The sequence below is a fragment of the Mustela lutreola genome, chromosome 4 (genome assembly GCF_030435805.1).
Source record: "Mustela lutreola isolate mMusLut2 chromosome 4, mMusLut2.pri, whole genome shotgun sequence".
In the NCBI taxonomy this organism is placed as follows: Eukaryota; Metazoa; Chordata; class Mammalia; order Carnivora; family Mustelidae; genus Mustela; species Mustela lutreola.
In genome coordinates, this window is record NC_081293.1 from 169,967,988 (window position 1) to 169,989,523 (window position 21,536).

The 21,536-nt window shown below is 32.5% G+C and overlaps 1 protein-coding gene across 1 annotated transcript in view; it reads right to left on the reverse strand.

Annotated features, from left to right (window-relative positions):
* Positions 1 to 1,710: 1,710 nt before the first annotated feature.
* The window catches only part of ASZ1 (ankyrin repeat, SAM and basic leucine zipper domain containing 1), a 57,282-nt gene continuing 37,456 nt past the window's right edge, over positions 1,711 to 21,536 (reverse strand). Inside the window, exons 5-13 of the mRNA XM_059172669.1 lie at positions 17,616 to 17,727; positions 16,968 to 17,102; positions 15,461 to 15,585; positions 14,537 to 14,612; positions 12,982 to 13,038; positions 12,013 to 12,122; positions 6,566 to 6,671; positions 5,619 to 5,732; positions 1,711 to 2,306 (exon numbers count right to left, since the gene is read on the reverse strand). Of these exons, the coding sequence (XP_059028652.1) occupies positions 2,154 to 2,306; positions 5,619 to 5,732; positions 6,566 to 6,671; positions 12,013 to 12,122; positions 12,982 to 13,038; positions 14,537 to 14,612; positions 15,461 to 15,585; positions 16,968 to 17,102; positions 17,616 to 17,727 (988 nt within the window). The 3' untranslated portion in view covers positions 1,711 to 2,153. The remainder of the gene's footprint in view (positions 2,307 to 5,618; positions 5,733 to 6,565; positions 6,672 to 12,012; positions 12,123 to 12,981; positions 13,039 to 14,536; positions 14,613 to 15,460; positions 15,586 to 16,967; positions 17,103 to 17,615; positions 17,728 to 21,536) is intronic.

Here is a 21,536-nt window from a genome sequence, read left to right on the forward strand (position 1 = left end):
GAAGTCCTAGCAACAGCAATCAGACAACAAAGAGAAATAAAAGGTATCCAAATTGGCAATGAAGAAGTCAAATTCTCTCTCTTCGCAGATGACATGATTCTTTATATGGAAAACCCAAAAGACTCCACCCTCAAACTACTAGAACTCATACAACAATTCAGTAACATGGCAGGATACAAAGTCAATGTACAGAAATCAGTGGCTTTCTTATACACTAACAATGAAAATATAGAAAGGGAAACTAGAGAATTGATTCCATTTACTCTAGCACCAAGAACCATAAGGTACCTAGGAATAATCCTAACCAAAGAGGTAAAGGATCTGTACTCGAGGAACTACAGAACACTCATGAAAGAAATTGAAGAAGACACAAAAAGATGGAAGACCATTCCATGCTCTTGGATCGGAAGAATAAACATTGTTAAAATGTCTATACTGCCTAGAGCCATCTATCTATCTATCTATTTTTTTTTGTCAGAGAGAGTGAGCACAGGCAGACAGAGAGGCAGGCAGAGGCAGAGGGAGAAGCAGGCTTCCTGCTGAGCAAGAAGCCCGATGTGGGACTCGATCCCAGGATGCTGGGATCATGACCTGAGCCGAAGGCAGCCACTTAATCAACTGAGCCACCCAGGCGTCCCGAGCAATCTATACTTTTAATGCCATTCCAATCAAAATTCCACCGGTATTCTTCAAAGAGCTGGAGCAAATAATCCAAAAATTTGTATGGAACCAGAAGAGACCCCGAATTGCTAAGGAAATGTTGAAAAACAAAAATAAAACTGGGGGCATCACGTTACCTGATTTCAAGCTTTACTACAAAGCTGTGATCACCAGGACAGCATGGTACTGGCATAAAAACAGACACATAGACCAGTAGAACAGAGTAGAGAGCCCAGATATGGACCCTCAACTCTATGGTCAAATAATCTTCGACAAAACCAGGAAAAAATATACAGTGGAAAAAAAGTCTTTTCAATAAAGACTGGGAAAACTGGGCAGCTATATGTAGAAGAATGAAACTCGACCATTCTCTTACACCGTACACAAAGATAAACTCAAAATGGATAAAAGACCTCAACGTGAGACAGGAATCCATCAGAATCCTAGAGAACATAGGCAGTAATCTTTTCGATATCAGCCACAGCAACTTCTTTCAAGATATGTCTCCAAAGGCAAAGGAAACAAAAGCCAAAATAAACTTCTGGGACTTCATCAAAATCAAAAGCTTCTGCACAGCAAAGGAAACAGTCAAGAAAACAAAGAGGCAACCCACGGAATGGGAGAAGATATTTGCAAATGACAGTACAGACAAAATTTTTACATTTTATTCTTATCCTTTGCATTCTCTGAAATAATTTCAAAAATTATTGATTTCCTAATGTTATATAACAAAAAAATTTAAATGAATTCCTTATAATAATGGAAGAGAAAAATAAGGACTAAAAAAAGGGTACTAACTTATGAACATTTTACAAATTTAGTATAAGATTCACTGTGACAAAGGAACATTTTAAAAAATCATTTTATTTTTTTCATCATAAGTGCCCTGTTTAAGCCCCATCAACTATTTCCCCCATCTCCCACCCACCTCTGGTAGCCACCTGTGTATTCTCTACAGTTAAAAAACAGGAACACACTGCCTTTTTTTTTTTTTTTTAAAGATTTTATTTATTTATTTGACAGACAGAGATCACAAGTAGGCAGAGAGGCAAGCAGAGAGAGAAGAGGAAGCAGACTCCCTGCCGAGCAGACAGCCCAATGCGGGGCTGGATCCCAGGACCCCGAGATCATGACCTGAGCCGAAGGCAGAGGCTTTAACCCACTGAGCCACCCACGCGCCCCCACACTGCTTTTAAATGTCAAAGAATATTAGATAAAACTTTTGTTTTGAATGTGATTTAGAATCATAGAATCAAACTTGAGAATCACTTGTAATTTACTACTTGATCAAAATTAACATAACAGTATAGCAAATTATGTTTTTAACTCAAACTGACAAACCATCTTCTAAAGAAACTTTTTGCTCTATGCAATCATAATTTCTCCTATGGAGTACCAACAAATAATGTAGTTCTACTGTGCCAGAAATAGTTAAAAGCAACATTCGTAGGTAATTTGAATTATACATACATTATTCAAAACAAATGTTATGGTTATTTTCTCTGCAAGGTTAGCTTGCAAACAAAAAGAAGCAACCCAACTCCGCATACTGCAATAGCCGTCCTCTTCAAGATTTTGCTATTCCATGTTGATACTTCTTCCATTAATGGAATGTGAGTTGGATCATTTTCTCGCTCATTTTGCAACTAATATTTAGTATAAGAAAATGAAAAGAGTTAATGTACAGTACACTGAAAAATATCTTTGATTTTTAAAAATAAAATATCCATGTTAATTCAGTTGATGTAGAGGCAGCCACTGCAAGATTTCCATGGAAGATTTAAAGTGAACACATACGTCTTAAAAAACCATCTTTTTTGCCGAGGATCCCATCATGATGAATTAGTTTCACATTAAGAATAAATGCTTTGATAGATTATTACATTTTAAGATCATTTTTTAAAATATTTTTATTTTTTATAAACATATATTTTTATCCCCAGGGGTACAGGTCTGTGAATCACCAGGTTTACACACTTCACAGTAAAATCATTTTTTTATCAAGAGATAAAGTTCCTTGAATATTTCTATTTTTACCTACAAGCAATGATAATTTCTATTTTCCCCTCTGTATTTAAATATTAAATGATTTCTTAACAGAAAAGTAAACCATTCTTATACCTATAATACATAAAATTTATCAAAAACTAGAGGATTTGATGCTATTGCTAGAAGTTTAATCCTTTATTTAGATATAATTGTAGGAACAAATACTAACAAAAACTTAAGTGACTCTTTTAGGAATTCTTAGCAATGAAAGCACATGACCCAGTCAGTTTCTGAATACTCCTACAGAACTCTGTTGCTAAAGAAGGCCCCCCAACCATGTGTGTGGGTTGTGTGTATGTGTAGGAGAGAGAGAAAGAAGAGAGAAAGATAGTTGATGGGGGAGGAGCAGAAGGAGGAGAATGAGCAGAAGCCAAAAGATCTTTAAAAGATAAAAAGAATCAGGCACTTTTATAGAGTGATATATACTAGAAACATACTGGGCTAGAGTGGTGACATAGATATTTCCAACATTAGCAAGAATAACTACATCTAAAATCTACAGTGTAAATATTTAATTTAAAAAGCTTGCAAAATTAATTTTAAATTTACAGCAGAAAACAGACTTCAATGCCAATCTTCTTAATACTGTATTCTTGGCCTGACTTCCAAATGGCTTCATTCAGTAACAGATTCCTTTTTGACACTGATGCTCCATTTACTGAATCTCGAGACAGCCATTCCTTTTATTAACCAATTACTTAGAATGACCCTTTCTGACAGGAGCCTGTCACTGTGTTGCTTTGAAAGAGAGTGATGTGGTGTTAAAGTCTAGCCTTGACCTCTCCTACCCTCTCTCTATGTTACCTCCATACACTTATCTATGGTAACCCATATTTTTTAAAAATTTGCTTCAGTTATTATTGGTAAACTGAAATATCATAAGCTTAACAGGCATAATAGCATATTCCCAAATCTGGAAGCCTTCACAGTTCCCAAAATCAAATCTCATGGTGATTACTACTTTAGACTAATCCAGAAAAACCAGTATAAAGCTTGCTCAAAAATTAAGACTTTCCTGACCAAAGAACTGTATCTGCCATTATTATAAACTAATAAATGTATTTTCAAGGCTTGTTCTTATATAGAAATATATAAATTTGAGGTAGAGAAGGCCATAGAAAAAAGACTTTATGTTTAGCTAAAGAAAGCGAAGGTTTCTCCTTATAGATACACATTATTAAAATAAATATCATGGTACCTGATTGAATTATTTATGTTTTAGAGTCAAAGTTACCCCTAAAGCAGTGCTTCTTAATTTCATTCTTTTAGGAAAAAACCTGTCCTCTCTCTCTTATTTCATCTCAGTCTTCTTTGCCCTCCCCAAATGTTTTTAGTTTATCTTGGAGAAAACAAATAATTACCAGTCCTGAGGAAAGATGTCTTGGGGGAATTTCCTACACTAAACATTAAAGGATGATGCTTTGCAGGAAGTATCTTTACATAGCCCATCCAAATTTCCCCTGGATCGTCATGAAAAATACCACGCTACGTAAAATCAATATGATTTTCCTTTACTTCTTCAAGATGATGAAGGTAGTGAAGATGATTGGTGCTATAATTCTCATGTTGTCAACAAGTTAAGAAAGTAGAAAATTAGATTTTTATATGACTTCAAAGTTTGTTTGAAGAGTGGTATGGATTAAAGGAACACAGAAGTGGAAGGAGTGTAGTTAGGAGACTAATGGGTAGCACAGTTGCCTGACATATAGTAGACACTTATGATTATGAATGAATAAATGTCAGAGATAATACAACTTCTAAGATGCCTCTTTCTCTAGAAAGGAGATATTGTCTATAAGAATTCTGAGATATACTGCTCATTTGGGCCATTTAAAATTTATTTATTCCCTTATTATTTTGTAAAATTTGCTTCACCATTTTCTACTCACTTAAAAAAGACTCCTTTAACCAAACACATGTTCCTAGCTAGGATGACAAATTACCTGGAACATGTATAAAGTTGATTTTGAGAAGAACCTTTTCTGATAAAATATTAATGAAAATATCAAATGACTTATGGGTTGAACCTATACAAATTTAAAGAATAATCTGACATTCACTTCAGCTATTTCATAAAAATTATAGACACCAAAGATATTAAATAGAGTAGGAGAACTCAGAAGTGAGTTCTTGAGTCAAATGAAAGTGTTTTCCTTTATTACATATCTTCAACAGAGTTCCCGATTTCAGCAACTTAGATCTTGTTATAGCCAATTTTCTTAAGAGGAGGGAAAATCATCTGTCCTTAAATCCAGATATATAGTTCTACATGAATACAGAAAAACCACCAAAAAAAGCCCATACTCTTTAAGAACGTCTAGAAAATAGAATATTTCATCTAAAAATCTATCTCATCAACAGAACTGATAAACATGTCATTTTCATAATTTTTCATCTGCATATTAATATGTAAGAAAGAATATAACTTCACATCTTTAACATGGTAATACTTGATTTTCATTATATTTTTTTGGCTGCATATCATTATAACAAATGGGTGTACCATAATTAGTTAAATCATTCTCCTGCCATAGGACATTATGGCACATACAATTTTGGAATCATTAAATTATTGATAGATACAAATATTTTTACAGCTCTTGGCACATCTTGCCAAACTGTTTCTGAAAGGGGTTGTGACATCAGTCTCACATGAAAATAGCAACTTGGTGAATACCCAGGAGTGGGTATGATGACACATCCTACCTTGCTAATTTAAAAGATGAAAATCATAGATCTTGTTCTTTTAGTCTGCATTTCTATAATAACCCACAAAGTTTGTTTCTTATATTTCTTCTTTCTTTCCTTTTTCTACTTGTCTAGTGGGAGCTTAAGTTGCTCTTGTCAGAACTGCTTCATCATCTGACATATTGTGTATCATTTCCCCTTTTAAAATATTAAATACATACCTTCTGAATTAAATCTTTTAGTTTGCAGACCTCTTTACTCAAATCTTCAACATTACTAACCAGTTCTTCACAAACTGAAGTAAAATTCCGGGGAGAAGCCCATTCTAGTACTATCTGTGAATATTTTCAAAAATCACATTTTAAAGAATGGGAAATGACAGTTTATAACTTTGTATCTACAAAAATTACACAGTATTCTCACCCATTAAATTATGAAACTGAAAAGCATTTTTGTTCAGGATAAATTCTGATGCCAAAAAGAAGTTAGTGATTTTATATAGTCACATCAGTTTCTTGAATACATTTATAAAATATATGTATATATGACTTTATGGAGACTAATATTTAGTAATAATAGAATTTATGGTGAACAAATAAATTCATGAAGGTTTTAAGAATGATAAGACTCCTATATTATTGTTACATAAAAATCAGAGGAAAACAAGTGCATTAAGTATTTTTCACTATAAACAAATAGTTAAAACCAAATCACATGAAAAACTCTACAAAAAAAGTTTGCTTTTACAGGTCACTTACACTTTCTCTATTTAACTTTTCCTTCATTAACAAACCTTATATTGATATGGTTTTTAATAACACTCAACACATTGTTTTGTTTCAACTTTCACTTAGGTCTCCTGTCACTTTATATTTTAAACAACTATATTCCCTTTAAGAAATGTTAAAGGGAATATAACATTTCCCTTTATGAAATGTTAGGAAAAAACCTAACAGATCAGTTTAATTTTTGGTCTAACTCATTTTCCTTTACTTGAACACAGTTCTTTAATTAATTAGTATATAAAGGAGTAATAATTAAACATATTGACTTATTTACATTTTATGTGACTTACAATTTTACCAGACCACTGTTTAGAGAATTATCATTAAATTATCTGGAATGTTCTTCAGCACTCATACTTTTCTTAACAAGTTTTATAGAATACCTTGTGAGAATTTACAGGCAACTCAGTTATGATATTCTGTACAGCTGTTATTAAATGGCCACACTGTTTGTTTAATTTCAGAAGAAAGTTGAGGAACTCATCACCACTAAAGAGAGGAAACAAACAAGTAGGAATCACTAATATGAGCAATTTACTTCATTTTACTGGGTTAGTTACTCAATGTCTAGTCATAATATTTACTATATTCTTTAAAAATATTTATAGAATAGCTAATATGTATTAGCTATGAATTAGACATTGGGTAAACAAAGAAAATATAATATAAATATAAAATATAAAATAAATATATATAATATATATAATATATATAAATATATAATATAAAATATAAATATAATAAAATGTAAAATATATATATATAAAATATAAAAATATTTATAGAATAGCTAATATGTATTAGCTATGAATTAGACATTGGGTAAACAAAGAAAACAAGTCTCCAATCTTGAGGATCTTGAGCTTCAGCAGGAGAGGTAGACACAGAATTATAATCTCACTATTCAAAGACACATATAAAGAAGGAATATAAAACTATCAATATTGAGTATCTATTACACGAAGGCAATGCACTGGTTATTTTACATTTACCATTCTTTAATTCCTCCCTACAACTCCTATAACGCAGATGTTAACATTAGCTTATAGCTGAGACATCTAAAACTTGGAGATAATGAACTTAGTATAATGGGAATAGAGAATTTGTAATGCTTCACAGAGATGGTACTTGAATATAAATTTATACAGTCTTAATGAATAAAAGGGAAATACATAGCCTTCTTGTGATGCATAATTTTCAGGGCCACTGAATATTGCCAAGCATGTTGTAAAAATCGCAACCTTATAGTATGCATTCATCATATACTGTGTGAAAATCGCAACCCTATAGTATGCATTCATCATATACTGTGTGAATGGCTTCCCCCTCTCCACCCCAGAACTCTACAATACACCTCCTGTTAGAATATCTCTCTCTTTTCCCTGTGCCATAAGAGCAACATGTCCTGGCTGGGGCTGTTTCTCCATCCTATTCTCAGAATAATAATAAGAAGGAGATCCATTTCAGGTGCAGCCATGACACATGTGCTCAAGAAATACATTTTGTTATTATAAATCATTTAGAAGTTATTTTTTTAAAGTGTAGTGCTTTTATTTTTATTTATTTTATTTTTAATTGGGATGGATTAAAAAGAGGCACAAAGGAACTTTCTGGGATGAAAAAAGTTATTTCTTACTGCAGCATGACATGGTGTAAATTGAAACAAAAGGCCATGTTTTAAAAGTGTGAAGTTAAGTACTGGGATAAAATTTAGCACCAAGAACCATAAGATATCTGGGAATAAACCTAACCAAAGAGGTAAAGAATCTGTACTCGAGGAACTACAGAATGCTCATGAAAAAAATTAAAGAAGAAACAAAAAGATGGAAGAGCATTCCATGCTCATGGATCGGAAGAATAAACATTGTTAACATGTCTATACTGCCCAGAACAATCTATACTTTCAGTGCCATCCCAACCAAAATTCCACTGGCATTCTTCAAAGAGCTGGAACAAACAATCCTAAAATTTGTATGGAACCAGAAGAGACCCCAAATCACTAAGGAAATGTTGAAAAAGAAAAACAAAACAAGGGCATCACGTTGCCTGATTTCAAGCTTTACTACAAAGCTGTGATCACCAAGACAGCATGGTACTGGCACAAAAAAGCCATATGGACCAGTGGAACAGAGTAGAGAGCCCAGATATGGACCCTCAACTCTGTGGTCAAATAATCTTCGACAAAGCAGGAAAAAATACACAGTGGAAAAAAGACAGTCTCTTCAATAAACGGTGCTGGGAAAATTGGACAGCTATGTGTATAGAAGAATGAAACTCAACCATTCTCTTACACCATACACAAAGATAAACTCGGAATGGATAAAAGACCTCAACATAAGGCAGGAATCTATCAAAATCCTAGAGGACAACATAGGCAGTAACCTCTCTGACATCAACCACAGCAACTTCTTTCAAGACATGTGTCCAAAGGCAAAGGAAACAAAAGCAAAACTGAACTTTTGTGACTTCATCAAGATAAAAAGCTTCTGCACAGCAAAGGAAACAGTCAACAAAATAAGAGGCAAACCACGGAATGGGAGAAGATATTTGCAAAAGACTGTACAGACAAAGGGCTGATCTATAATGATCTATAAAGAATTCCTCAAACTCAACACACACAAAACAGATAATAACGTCAAAAAATGGGCAGAAGACATGAACAGACAATTCTCCAAAGAAGACATAGAAATGGCTAAAAGACATGAAAAAATGTTCATCATCATTAGCCATCACGGAGATTCAAATCAAAACACTGAGATACCACCTTATCCAGTTAGAATGGCCAAAATCAACAAGACAGGAAAAAACAAGTATTGGAGAGGATGTGGAGAAAGGGGAAACCTTTTACATGGCTGGTGGGAATGCAAGTTGGTGCAACCAACTTTGGAAAACAGTGTGGAGATTCCTTAAGAAATTAAAAATAGAGCTACCTTATGACCCTGCAACTGCACTATTATTTACCTCAAAGATACAGATGTAGTGAAAAGAAGGGCCATCTGCACTCCAAAGTTCACAGCAGCAATGGCCACAGTGGCCAAACTGTGGAAAGAACCAAGACGCCCTTCAACAGACGAATGGATAAAGAAGATATGGTCTTTATCTACAATGGAATATTATGCCTCCATCAGAAAGGATGAATACCCAACTTTTGTATCAACATGGATGGGACTGGAGGAGAGTATGCCTAGTCAAATAAGTCAAGCAAAGAGTCAATTATCATACGGTTTCACTTACTTGTGGAGCATAAGGAATAATACGGAAGACATTGGGAGATAAGAGAGAGTGGGTTGGGGGAAATTGGAGGGGGAGACAAGCTATGAGAGAATGTAGACTCTGAGAAACAAACTGAGGGTTTTGGAGGGGAGGGACCTGGGAGCTTGGGTAAGCCTGGTGGTGGGTATTAAGGAGGACACTCTGCTAGAGTATTTCCTTACAGCACACATTTTCTTCCAGTATTTTTCATATGCATTTATACAACTGGTATTATACCTCATACTCCATTTCATATTTGCCTTTTATACTTATGAGTATTTTTTAAAGTCTTAAAATAATTTGAAGGACAGAACAGAATATATTAATGCAATGTAATTCAACCATTCCCCTGATGTTAAATATTTAGAGTTTCTAATTTTGGAATGTTTATAAATAATAGATGTGAACAATATTTTTGCATAAATTCTATATCTTCTTTTTAGAGGAAAAATAGTTTCCTCAATGGACACAGTTATGAGATGTTTTTGATATATTTGAGTAAATGTCAGGTAGGCTCAGAGAAAAGGTCTGGACATAAACTGTTGAAAATGTCAAGATATAGATTAAAGCTTACTATTTCAGTTCAAAATATGTCAAGGTAGTAACGGAATAGTTATTATTTTTAAATTGCATTCTCTAATTCTGCAAACATAGTAATGCTAAGTGTAGAAAAAAGTAAATGTACTGTGCATGTGTTCTTGTAACAGACTATTTTAGTAAATTTAACACACAGAAGAAAAGTATTATAAAATAAATCAGTAGCTAAATAGTTGAAGTCACATTACCAGAAGATTATAATCAATCAATTCAACTTTTCCTGCTGTTAGTTTTCTTATGACTTAATGACTAATTTCTTCTTTAAAGAATGACTTTGAACAAATGGGAAGTAAAACCTTTTTCATAAGAGCATGTAAACAAAGTCTGTGATTTAATAACAAGGTCAAATTCTTGGAATATATGTCTGCCAGTTATATTTTTTAAAAATCCAGCAGTTTTAATAAGTGAACCATTCAGGATTCTGCACATTCTTGTCTATTAAATTCCACAAAGTAAATTTGTACAGGCAACTCTGTCATCATATAAGTAAGTTACATTAAAAATTTTAATTTCTAATTTAGTTCACATAGAACTTAAAATATTCCTTCACGGAGACAAAAAATTAAGAAAAGAAACAGAGATTCAAGAAGTTTTAAGTTCTCACAACTGAAATCCTTTAAAATATTTAAAAATGTTGAAATATTTGAGTCATAATATTATTATGAAACAATATTAGGCATTATTTTGAATAAAGATCATCTTATTATAAGGAAAAAGTTAAGAGAAATAATTCAATCTTGCAACAAGCTTTTGAGAGAAATCTGGATCATCTAAACTATCCCCTGGAAAACTTCCCTAAATACTAAAATGTGGACATCTATCATTTATTTTTATATATGTTTATGTTAATTTTAGTAGCAATGTTCATTATAGATGCAATGTTACTTTTAGGCAGGATACATTAGTGCTGATAGTACTGCATTTGTAAGTATATTTTATAAGATAGAACTTGGATAAAACTTATGGGAATTAGGATGAGCGAAAAAAGCAAATCAAAAAAGGATGCATACTGTATGATTCCATTTAGGTAACATTCACGAATAATATCATTATCAAGATGGACAACAAATTATTGGTTGTTAGGGATTGGGGGGGATGGTCTGTCTATAAGGGAGTAGTGTGAAGGAGATTTATGGTAATAAGTATACTGATTGTGGCAGTGGTTACATGAAGATACACGAGATAAGACTGAATAAAGCTATACATATACATACAAATGAACACATATTTAACCGGTGAACTACAAATAAGCTATGTGGATTGTATCACATATGTCAGTTTTCTGGTTTTTAGTACTGTACTACAGTTATACAAGATTTTAGTACCTGGCAAGACTGAGTAAAGAATGCATGGGATCTTCCTGAACATCTCTTTGCAATTTCCTGTAATTCTATAATTATTTCGCTTAAAAAGTTAAGCAATTTACTGTCCCACAAAATATTAATAAAATAAAATACAATTATTTTTTAAATGGTTTTAGATTAAAATATTACTAATAATCAGTGCTTGACATGTTTATAATATTAAAACTGAGCTTTATATATTGACAACATAATTCCTTAAAGAGTAAGGCTAAAAACACAGCTGAATTACACTGCAAATGCTTTATAGCCCTGCGAAAAAATTACTACTCTGAATTTTCAACTTGACACCTGAAATGATTCAAAAAGAATTCGAGCTTTACTATAAAAAGCATGGGATCTCATATAGTTCATTTAACAAAAGGCAATGAAAAAATAAAAGAATGTTTCTAACTGAGTTAACAAGAAGATGCACTGTTTTGCTTTTTGGTAAAATGACTTTATAAAAATTGATGTTATAAAGTACCTCCTACTTCAGAACACAATATATTGTAAAATGAACTATCCATTTCATTGGGAAAATGACTATCAAGTAAAAGGACTCAGAAACTATGAAAATTAAACATTTTAGTTCTTTTTTAAGAACAGCTGATTCTAAACAATATTAATGTTAATTTTACCTGATTTCCAACTTTGCCACTTCAGGTAATTCTCCAAATTTTATCTCTTCTACCTCTAGTTCTTTAAGAGCAGCCAGAATTTTTTGCTGATCTCTACTGGTAATTCCATTCTAAGTAAAAATAATTTTAAGGTGCAACAGGACAGTCATACTTGAGTAATTTAATATTCAATATTACTAAAGAAGTTTTCTACTTGATTAATTCACATCTTGAAAAAACAAATAAGAAACAAGTAAGAAACACACTGAAAAATAGTTTACTTTTACTTGCGACTGACAAGGTTACATCATTAAAAAGATATCTAGTGACTATAGCTAATTTTTTGCAAAACTGGATTCTAAAAGCAAATTACAAGATATTAAAATTTCCAAAACCACTGCAGTAAAATTATTTTTCCTTCAAAGCATTATTCAAAATATTATCAGTGATTAAATAAGGATTAAGTCTTCTTTTGTCTTTACTTTTAGTGCTAACTAACTAAACTTTCTCTCCTCGATTAAGCTAAGTAGTATGTTTATTTTGACTTGTAAAACTGAAGATTTCAAGTTTCCAATGTATTCATGGAGGAAGATGATTACTTTTCAGGTATTCTATTAAAGTATCTCTAGTATTTCCCAAGCTTATTTTCAAATTGTTACTTAATAATACTAGATGGCAAAATAATAGGTCTTGATCTTTTTGAGAACTGACAAAAGGCAGTATTTGGAGGACACATATGCATACCTATGTACAAAAAAAGCCACCTCTTATTTCTAAGTAAATTGTTTTATAAAACTATTTCGGATTTAGAAATGAAGCAGCAGTTTTAGCTGAGATACCATGATTAATCTGAAGAAAAAAGCAAATTCAAAAACCTATCAAAAGATAATTTACAGTTTGTACCTCTAGGATTTTTAAAATAGAAAATAAAAACATCCAGAATTCCTAAAATATGAACGAATGCCTGGAGTTTTTGAAACTGACACTAACCTTTGTAAATTCATCTTTCCTCATAGTCAAAAGGTGTCTTAAGGTTATATCTCTTTCCTGTAGAATAGAAAAAATGCAACAGTTTGATACAAATACAACATTAGAAGGGGAAGTAGGCAACTGTCCTAAATTAGTCAGTTATATGCTACCCTCCTAAATAGCTTTCAGTTCTAAAAGGGAATAGGATATGTAGGTATAGAACTATACCACTGGGTAGACAGTAGAGTGTCATTATATATATAATTACCTAAAAAAGTACAAACATAGCCAGTTTCCCAGATTCAAAGAAAATCATTATAACATATCTGCTCACATAAGTAGAAAGAGTTTTATAAAATTTGATTGACATTATATTTTATGAATTTTTTTTTTTTTATTATTATTTTTTTTTTTATTTTTTATTTTTTATAAACATATATTTTTTATATACATATATTTTTATCCCCAGGTCTGTGAATCACCAGGTTTACACACTTCACAGCACTCACCAAATCACATACCCTCCCCAATGTCCATAATCCCACCCCCTTCTCCCCAACCCCCTCCCCCCGGCAACCCTCAGTTTGTTTTGTGAGATTAAGAGTCACTTATGGTTTGTCTCCCTCCCAATCCCATCTTGTTTCATTTATTCCTCTACCCACTTAAGCCTCCATGTTGCATCACAATATTTTTAAATTTCTACTTGCATATTAAGTAATCAATAACATTTAGTTTTATTCAGTATTTCTCAAATAGGAAGAAGTTTCAAGGAACACCTCGGTGGCTCAGTAAGCTAAGCCTCTGCTTTCAGCTCAGGTCATGATCTCAGGGTCCTGGGATCGAGCCCCACATTGGGGCTCAGCAGGGAGCCTGCTTCCCCCTACCTCTGCCTGTCTCTCTGCCTACTTATGATCTCCCTCTGTCAAATAAATAAATAAAATCTTAAAAAAAAAAGAAGAAGTTTCGAGATTGTAAAATGAAGCCCAGTTCTGAACTACCTAAACAGAGTGTGTATATTCCTAAAGAGAGCTTATCTCAAATAGTGCTTTACTGCTTCATATCAGCTAAATGGCTGATAACTGTCATCTATTCAAACCCCATAATACATACCCAAAGTATCTATAACAATGCTAGGCATATGATCTAATTTAATCTCTATGACAATCCTAAACTAGGTATTATCATCCTTATGAAAAAAGAGATTTAAGTAACATACTTCAGTTAATCATTACAGCAAGAATCTGATACCAGATTTGTTTGACTGAAAATCATGCTTCTAATATTCTATATGGGAAGATCAGAAACTGTAAAAACAAACTAAGGGCTTAAAAGTATAAGGAGGGGTTCTGTAAGGTTTCAGGCAGTGAGAAAAAGCTGTTTATTCCAGCCAGATTCAAATTTATATAAATTTCTAGAATAATAAATTTTCAAATGTTTTAAAGTTTAAAATGAGATCTATTACAAATTATGGAGAAAAGTGTACTTGTCACTTTGATATCAGCATGCTTATGAATTAATATTTAGTTAACAAATAAGCATATCAATGTATCTCACACTATCTCACACAAGATCTTACCTTTAATAAATCTGTCATATGTTCAAGTCCAAGACCATGTAAAAATATTTCCAGGTCTCCAAATGCTGTATATGAACTATACATATTTATAGAAATGTTAATTTCAGAACAGACTGTAAGTGCACAATCGTAGTTGTAAATTTACACACTAGACCTATGTTATATCAAAGAAATTAGGAAGTTTCTTGAGTGAAGATTTAAGTAAACAGAGAAAACAATGACAGTAAAACAGTTGCCTATATGTATGTTCCTTGCAAGGTCTCTAAACATGAAAATCTCTTTAATTGTAGAAAGTAAAGATTTAATAATTTTAAATGTGGGTAAGCAGAGACAATTTTGTGGCCATGTAGTGAAGTGTGTTTAGTAAACAATGTATTTTTAATTTTAGCTTATAAAGTCAGAAATTTGCTAAAAAGAATTAGAAAGCAAGATGCAGTCTAGTCTGAACACTAACAAAAATGTAATCTTAGACCTTTTTTAGAAATAAATTTCATTGTAGGGGTGCCTTGGTGGCTCAGTGTGTTAAGCCTCTGCCTTCAGCTCAGGTCATGATCTTAGGGTCCTGGGATCGAGCCCCACATCTGGCTCTCTGCTCAGCAGGGAACCTGCTTTCCCCTCTCTCTGCCTACTGTCAAATAAATAAATAAAATTTAAAAAAATGTTTAAAAAGAAATAAATTTTATTGTTGTTATTTTATTTAAAGTCAGAAATTATTCTCATTACTGTTAGTACACATACATAAAATTTTTCTAAAAATCTGGAGAAAAAAGCATTTTTAAAATCCAGACATTTCTCAGTGATATGAAAAAATGCTTGCAAAAGTATAAAATATATTTTAAATGTCATCATATTTTCTAAAGCTAAAGACATGCACACTTTTTACTTATTTATTGATATTTTATTGGATGGAAACATGTTATTTACCTAAATAAGTGATCATTTTCTTTATCAGAATCTGTTGTCAATAGTTTACAGATAGTCTCTTCTTTAGTTAGCTGTTGAAGCTTTCCCTCCAATGGATTTAAAGTTAAAGAAAGAAAATTGAAGATCTGTAAAAAGTTAACAAGCCATTCAAATACAGTTAACATTATTATATACTATCACCTACACTTAGAATCTAACTTTTTAATAAGTCAGGGTTGTGTCACATAATCAGCCAGAACACAAAATCAGATCTCTTTAAAAACAATTTATAACACAAAATAATCTCTGATGTTCATAAATTTAATATGTCAAATTCAGTGTCATCTACCCTAAATTTAATAATGCAGTAAACAAATTAAATTTTCCAAATTTTCAAAGCTTAGAAGAAAAACAATAGATTTCTTTTTGAAGTTTCACATTAGTAATTAGTAATTATATCAGTAATTAGTAATTACTCTAGAATAATTTTGGAAATGCAGATTTGAGTTATGAAAGGCATGTTTATCAGATTGCTTAAAATATAGAGAAAGTTATTTTCCATGCAGTAAAAGTGGCATGGTCTGATTATGTGATGGAACTTATGGAATGTTACATGCTTTCAAACTCAGAAACTCAGGTTTAGAAGCTCTTGAACTATATGTTAGTTTTACATAGTTGTACTGTATTATATACTTGCTTATAAATTACAGGCCTTTGGCCAAAAGCTTTGTTATTCAGACTAAAAGTTTGTATCAATAAAGTGATTTAATGTATGGCTAATATTTATTATTGACTTTAATATGTGAATGACAGTAGATTATCCACCCAAATATGTTATCACTGTATTATATACCTTGTCACATGTATAGGAGTAAATGTAGCTTAAAGGATTTAATTTTAAAATGTTTAATATGTATTAATTAAAATTAAAAAACATTTTAATTACGTGTTCAAATTTTGACATTTTACTAGCTTTCTCAAAACACTAGTTAATTTTTAAAAGTCTGGACCAGTTCGAATTGTTAAATGGTCTATTACAATTTTATTTCTAGGGACAGAATAAGACTTTATTATTTCTTTATGTAGCTTTTAAATTACCACATTATAAATGCCTCTTATTTAGTAAAAGTGAGTACTCTAGTAAAATAAAGATTTCATTAACTGGCCAAAGGAAGATTACATATTTAAGCATTTAATAATAGCCAGCTACGGGACGCCTGGGTGGCTCAGCTGGTTAAGCGGCTGCCTTCGGCTCAGGTCATGATCCCAGCGTCCTGGGATCAAGTCCCGCATCGGGCTCCTTGCTCAGCCGGGGAGCCTGCTTCTCCCTCTGCCTACCACTCTGTCTGCTTGTGCTCACTCTCGCTCCTCTCTCTCTCTGACAAATAAATAAAATCTTAAAAAAAAAAAAAAAAAAAAAAAATAATAGCCAGCTACACCATTAGAACAGTTCTAAGTTCTAACAAAATAATACAAAGTTCTGAAATAATAATGTAACATGCCAGAGAAAAATTAATATATAGGATACCTCCAGATGTTTATTTCTTTTTGCAATCTCACTTGGTGTCTTTCCATCTTTGGTTTGTAGCATTTTATTAGCTCCAAGTTCAAGCAACTTCAAAACTACATTTTTATGACCCTGACGTGCTGCCCATGTTAAAGCCTGTAAGTGAGGGAAAAGAAGATGTTTAAAGAGAGGGAGTATATATGAAACAGAAAGGAAAACTTTTCAACAGTATTTATGGCACAATAAAAAAGTGAACATGGCTAATTAACAGAATGATTCAATCTCTTCATTTTACAATATAATGTAAACATATTTCCAAAGTTGTAATTGCAAAGCAGACTGCCAGTGCTCACTGATTTTATAAAACCAAATAATGTAGTCAAGTGGTGTTAGAGAATGAAATAATATATCTGCTAATCCCTGAACTGTTTTCTGTAGAAATGAATTCTATGTATACTCCCTAACCCAGGCTTTGCTGTGTGTTACAGCTTCTTCTGTCAAGGGTGAGGACAAAAACAGATCATTCCTCTTTTTTTCATTTCAGCAGTTTTCTTCACCAAACAGCAATTATAACCCAGCCCCTCTGTAATTTTTACTTCTTAAAAACTTTTTTGTGGACTACTGATAATGACAAGATATAAAAAGGAACATTGTGCAATCAGTTCTCACAGTATAACCATTCTCATCTTGGGAATTAACTTCTGCTCCATGAGCAACAAGGAGAGCAACAACCTGAGGGTGACCATCTCGGGCAGCATACATGATTGGAGTCATAAGTCTCCTGAAGAGGAGGAAGAAAAGAAACATCTGTGTTAATGCTGCCGTTAATAGCTACTCAATTTCATGAATTTTACCATATCCAATATCAAAATATTGTTTTGAAAGCAAAGGAAATGAAAGCTTTTAATAAATCAGATGATTTAAAAATCCAATCTCCCAGCAAATGTAAAACACTTTTAAGTATTGAATGCTTACACAGCACCCTCTAGTGAAGACATGTGTTTAAAAAATTACTAAACAAGCCATAATTCCTAATGTGAGTAAGTTTCATTAATGTACATATTAATATAGAAAACTATCAGAGTACCCACAATGCTTATCCTGGGAATATAGTGATGAATAACACAAATAAGGTCCCTGTCCCCTCAGTACTGTTCATGCTTATTAAATGCTTTTATTTATTACATTTAATAAAGATAAAAGTTAAAAATTTTCTCTTATTTCTTGATGTAGTCCATTATGATTCTATTTTAGTTTAAGCCTGAAAGAATTTTACCCTGTCTTGGAGTTTTACTCTAATCAAGAAAGAAATTAGTTTAATAGTTTAGCCAGATTCTCTGAGACTTTTCTGAGAGAGCACAGTGGTTTCCCTCTAGTGTATCATTTTTCAAAATAGAGATTCAATTCCTATCCTCTTGGAAGTTAGTCAGCTTCTCCTTCTATTACAAAGGATACTTGGAAGATTCTATTAGTTCTATGTGGGCCGAACTTAGTATCTTGTTCTGTTTTAAAGGAGATCTGGGACTCTACGCTCAATCTTCCTAAGTTGCCTCAAATATCTGATTTATATGGAAAGCACTTCACAAAAGAATAACAAATTATTAAATAACTTCAGAATTCTGTTTTAATCTCATTAAGGAAGTTAATCTCGGTAACTCACATGACCTGTAAATTTCTCTATAAGGATTGCTAACATAAGGTATATCCTGAATCTGATCACTTTACACTAATGTTTTTAGCACAAAAAGATTCACACACTTCTTTCTCCTATTTCATAGTGTTATTAAAATTTCAATGTTTAGTGGAAATTATATGCTATGGTAGCTGTCAAGCATTGCCTCTTCTATCTTGAATATCTCCTACATAGTGGCTTTAGACAGACAATCTTTACAAAGTAATGAGTCAATTGCCTGGATAACTTAAGAAAACATGGGAAATACATACAATAGAATAAAAATATGGGTCTATGCATTCAAATTCTCCACTAAGTCTAAATTAAACCTCTTGATGCCTTTTCTTCATCCCACCTTCTCTGTAATAGCCCAAATCTTCTCCTTCCAATCTTCCTATTTCACAAAATTACCATTAACCACATAACTCTGGCCTAAGACTAAGCATAATTTATGACTCTTCTCCATGACTCCATTTATGCCTCTTGTATATGGAGTCATACACAAGTCATCAGCTAGTCCTAGTGGCTCTACCTTCATAATATGTTCTGAAGCTAGCCATTTTGCACCATCCTGTTCATCACTGTAAGCAGTGTAAGGCATCGTCATCTTTCTCTGACCTATATTATTGCCATAGCCTTGTAATTGCTCTCCATGCTTCTGCTCTTGACCGCTCAGAGGTTATTCTCTTTGAAAATGCCAAGTTCTTCCCCTTCCAAGGACTATTCAGGGGCTGTTCCCTCCACCTTTTCCTAGACTTTCATACTGCATACTTCTTCACCTTATTCAGATCCTCAGTAAGAGGAGAAAATCAATAAAATTGACATACATATAACCAAATTGATCAAGATAAAAAGAAGACACAAATTACCAGTGTCAAGACTAAGAGAGGTGACATCAATATAGATTCTCCATAGTTTAAAAGTATAAGGGAATATTATGAACATATTTCTGCCAATAAATTGGAAAACTTAGATGAAATGGACAAACTTCTCAAAAGATTCAAACTACCAAAACACACTCAATAAAATAAAGAACCTGAATAGTCCTGTATTTGTAAAAAATTAAATTAGTAAATAAAAACCTCCCACGAAGAAAACAGCAGGCCCAGATGGCTTCACTGGTGAATTCCACCAAACAGTTAATGGAAAAAATAATACCAGTTCTACTCCAACTCTTCAAGTAAACTGAAACAGAATCCTTCCCAATTCATTCTATTAGCAAGAATTACTCTAATAACAAAAATTAGAGAAAGACATTGGAAGGAAAGAAAACTATACACCAATATTAACTGAGCACAGATGCAGAAATTCTCAACAAATTTTGGCAAATAGAATCCAAAAATACATAAAAAGAATAATACATCATAACCAAGTACAATTATCCTGAGAATGCAAGATTAGTTTTGACATTTGACCAAAAAAAGAAAACCACAAGATTATCTCAATAAATGCAGAACAAGCATTTTACAAAATCCAACGTCTAATAAAATTCTTAGCGATGTAAGAGTAGAAGAGAACTTCCTCAACTGGAAAACTTTATAGCTAACATACTTAATGGTGAAAGAGTGAATACTTTCCTCCTAAGATCAGAAACAAGACAAAGATGTCTGCTCTTATCACTTCTATTCAACATTGTATTTCAAGATCTAACCAGTGCAATAAAACAAGAAAAAACAGGCACCTAGGTAGAAAAATAAATAAAATTGTCATTATTCACAGATAGCACTGTATGTCTATGTAGAAAATCTGATGAAATCTACAAAAAAAGTACTAGAACTAATAAATGAATTAGTAAGGTTTTAAGATACAAGATCTCATGGAATACACACATTAGTTACAATTACTATTTCACCTTGCTGAACTCATGATAAGCCATCACTGAATAGAACTAAAATCAACATGGCAGAATCATTTCTTTCTAATTTACAAAAGTCTAGTTCATATAATTCAACCCATGTAAAAAACAACTTACATGTAAACACCAATTTAGAACACAGAATCATCAAAATTTGGTAACCTCAGCATTGACTTATTAATTTGGAGAAACAAAATCATTATGCAGGGCTAGGCAGTTACCTCATTCACTGCTCAAGATCACCTTATAAAGTAGAACTTATTCTCACTTTAGAGATGAGAAAACAGGTTGGGAAATAAATAATTTTTGTTGAAAGATCACTGTTGGTGTGTTATTGAAATAAGATTGCTTATCCCCCCCAATCTCCTGAAAATCACTTTTTATAATCTATCTTGATATACAGACATCTCAAGTACTCTCTTCCTAAATTTTTTATGTATTTGATTATGAAATATGGGATAAATTTCATAAACTCACTCCACAAGATGGCAAAATTACAAACCTAAATAAAGTAAGTTGGCTAAAACATAATCTGAAAGAAGTCACACTCTGGCAGAATATCCAGAGAAGGTGACATGAAAGTGTGAGTGTCCCATTTGTTTGAAATTTATCACTGAAAATTGGAAGTGAAACTTCTGATTTTGTACTGAAATTTGTTTTGAGATTTCACAGAAAACTGAGGTTGTTTGAAATATCAACTTCTCTTGCAATCTTGGAAATCAGCAGAGATGGTAATTTTTGTACAAATCACATGGACATAAATTGTTTCTTAGAGATGCTTACTTCCTCCAGCAAAGTACTGGGCCAGCATAGTTTGCTAACTAAGAAGCTTTAGATTACTACTGAAAAATGTGTTACAAAAATGTCGCATTGGTTTCTTCTAAGAAAAGTTGAATTTACTGAATGGAACAGTGAACTCTTGTAATAGTGTCTACATTACCTAGAAGGTTTATTACTTAGCTTCTAAAGAGTTATTAAAGTTATTGATAACATCAGTAATGTTGCATGGACAATTTTGAGACGGGAGAGAATTCTTCTTCCACTGGTTTTATATCTACAGAAA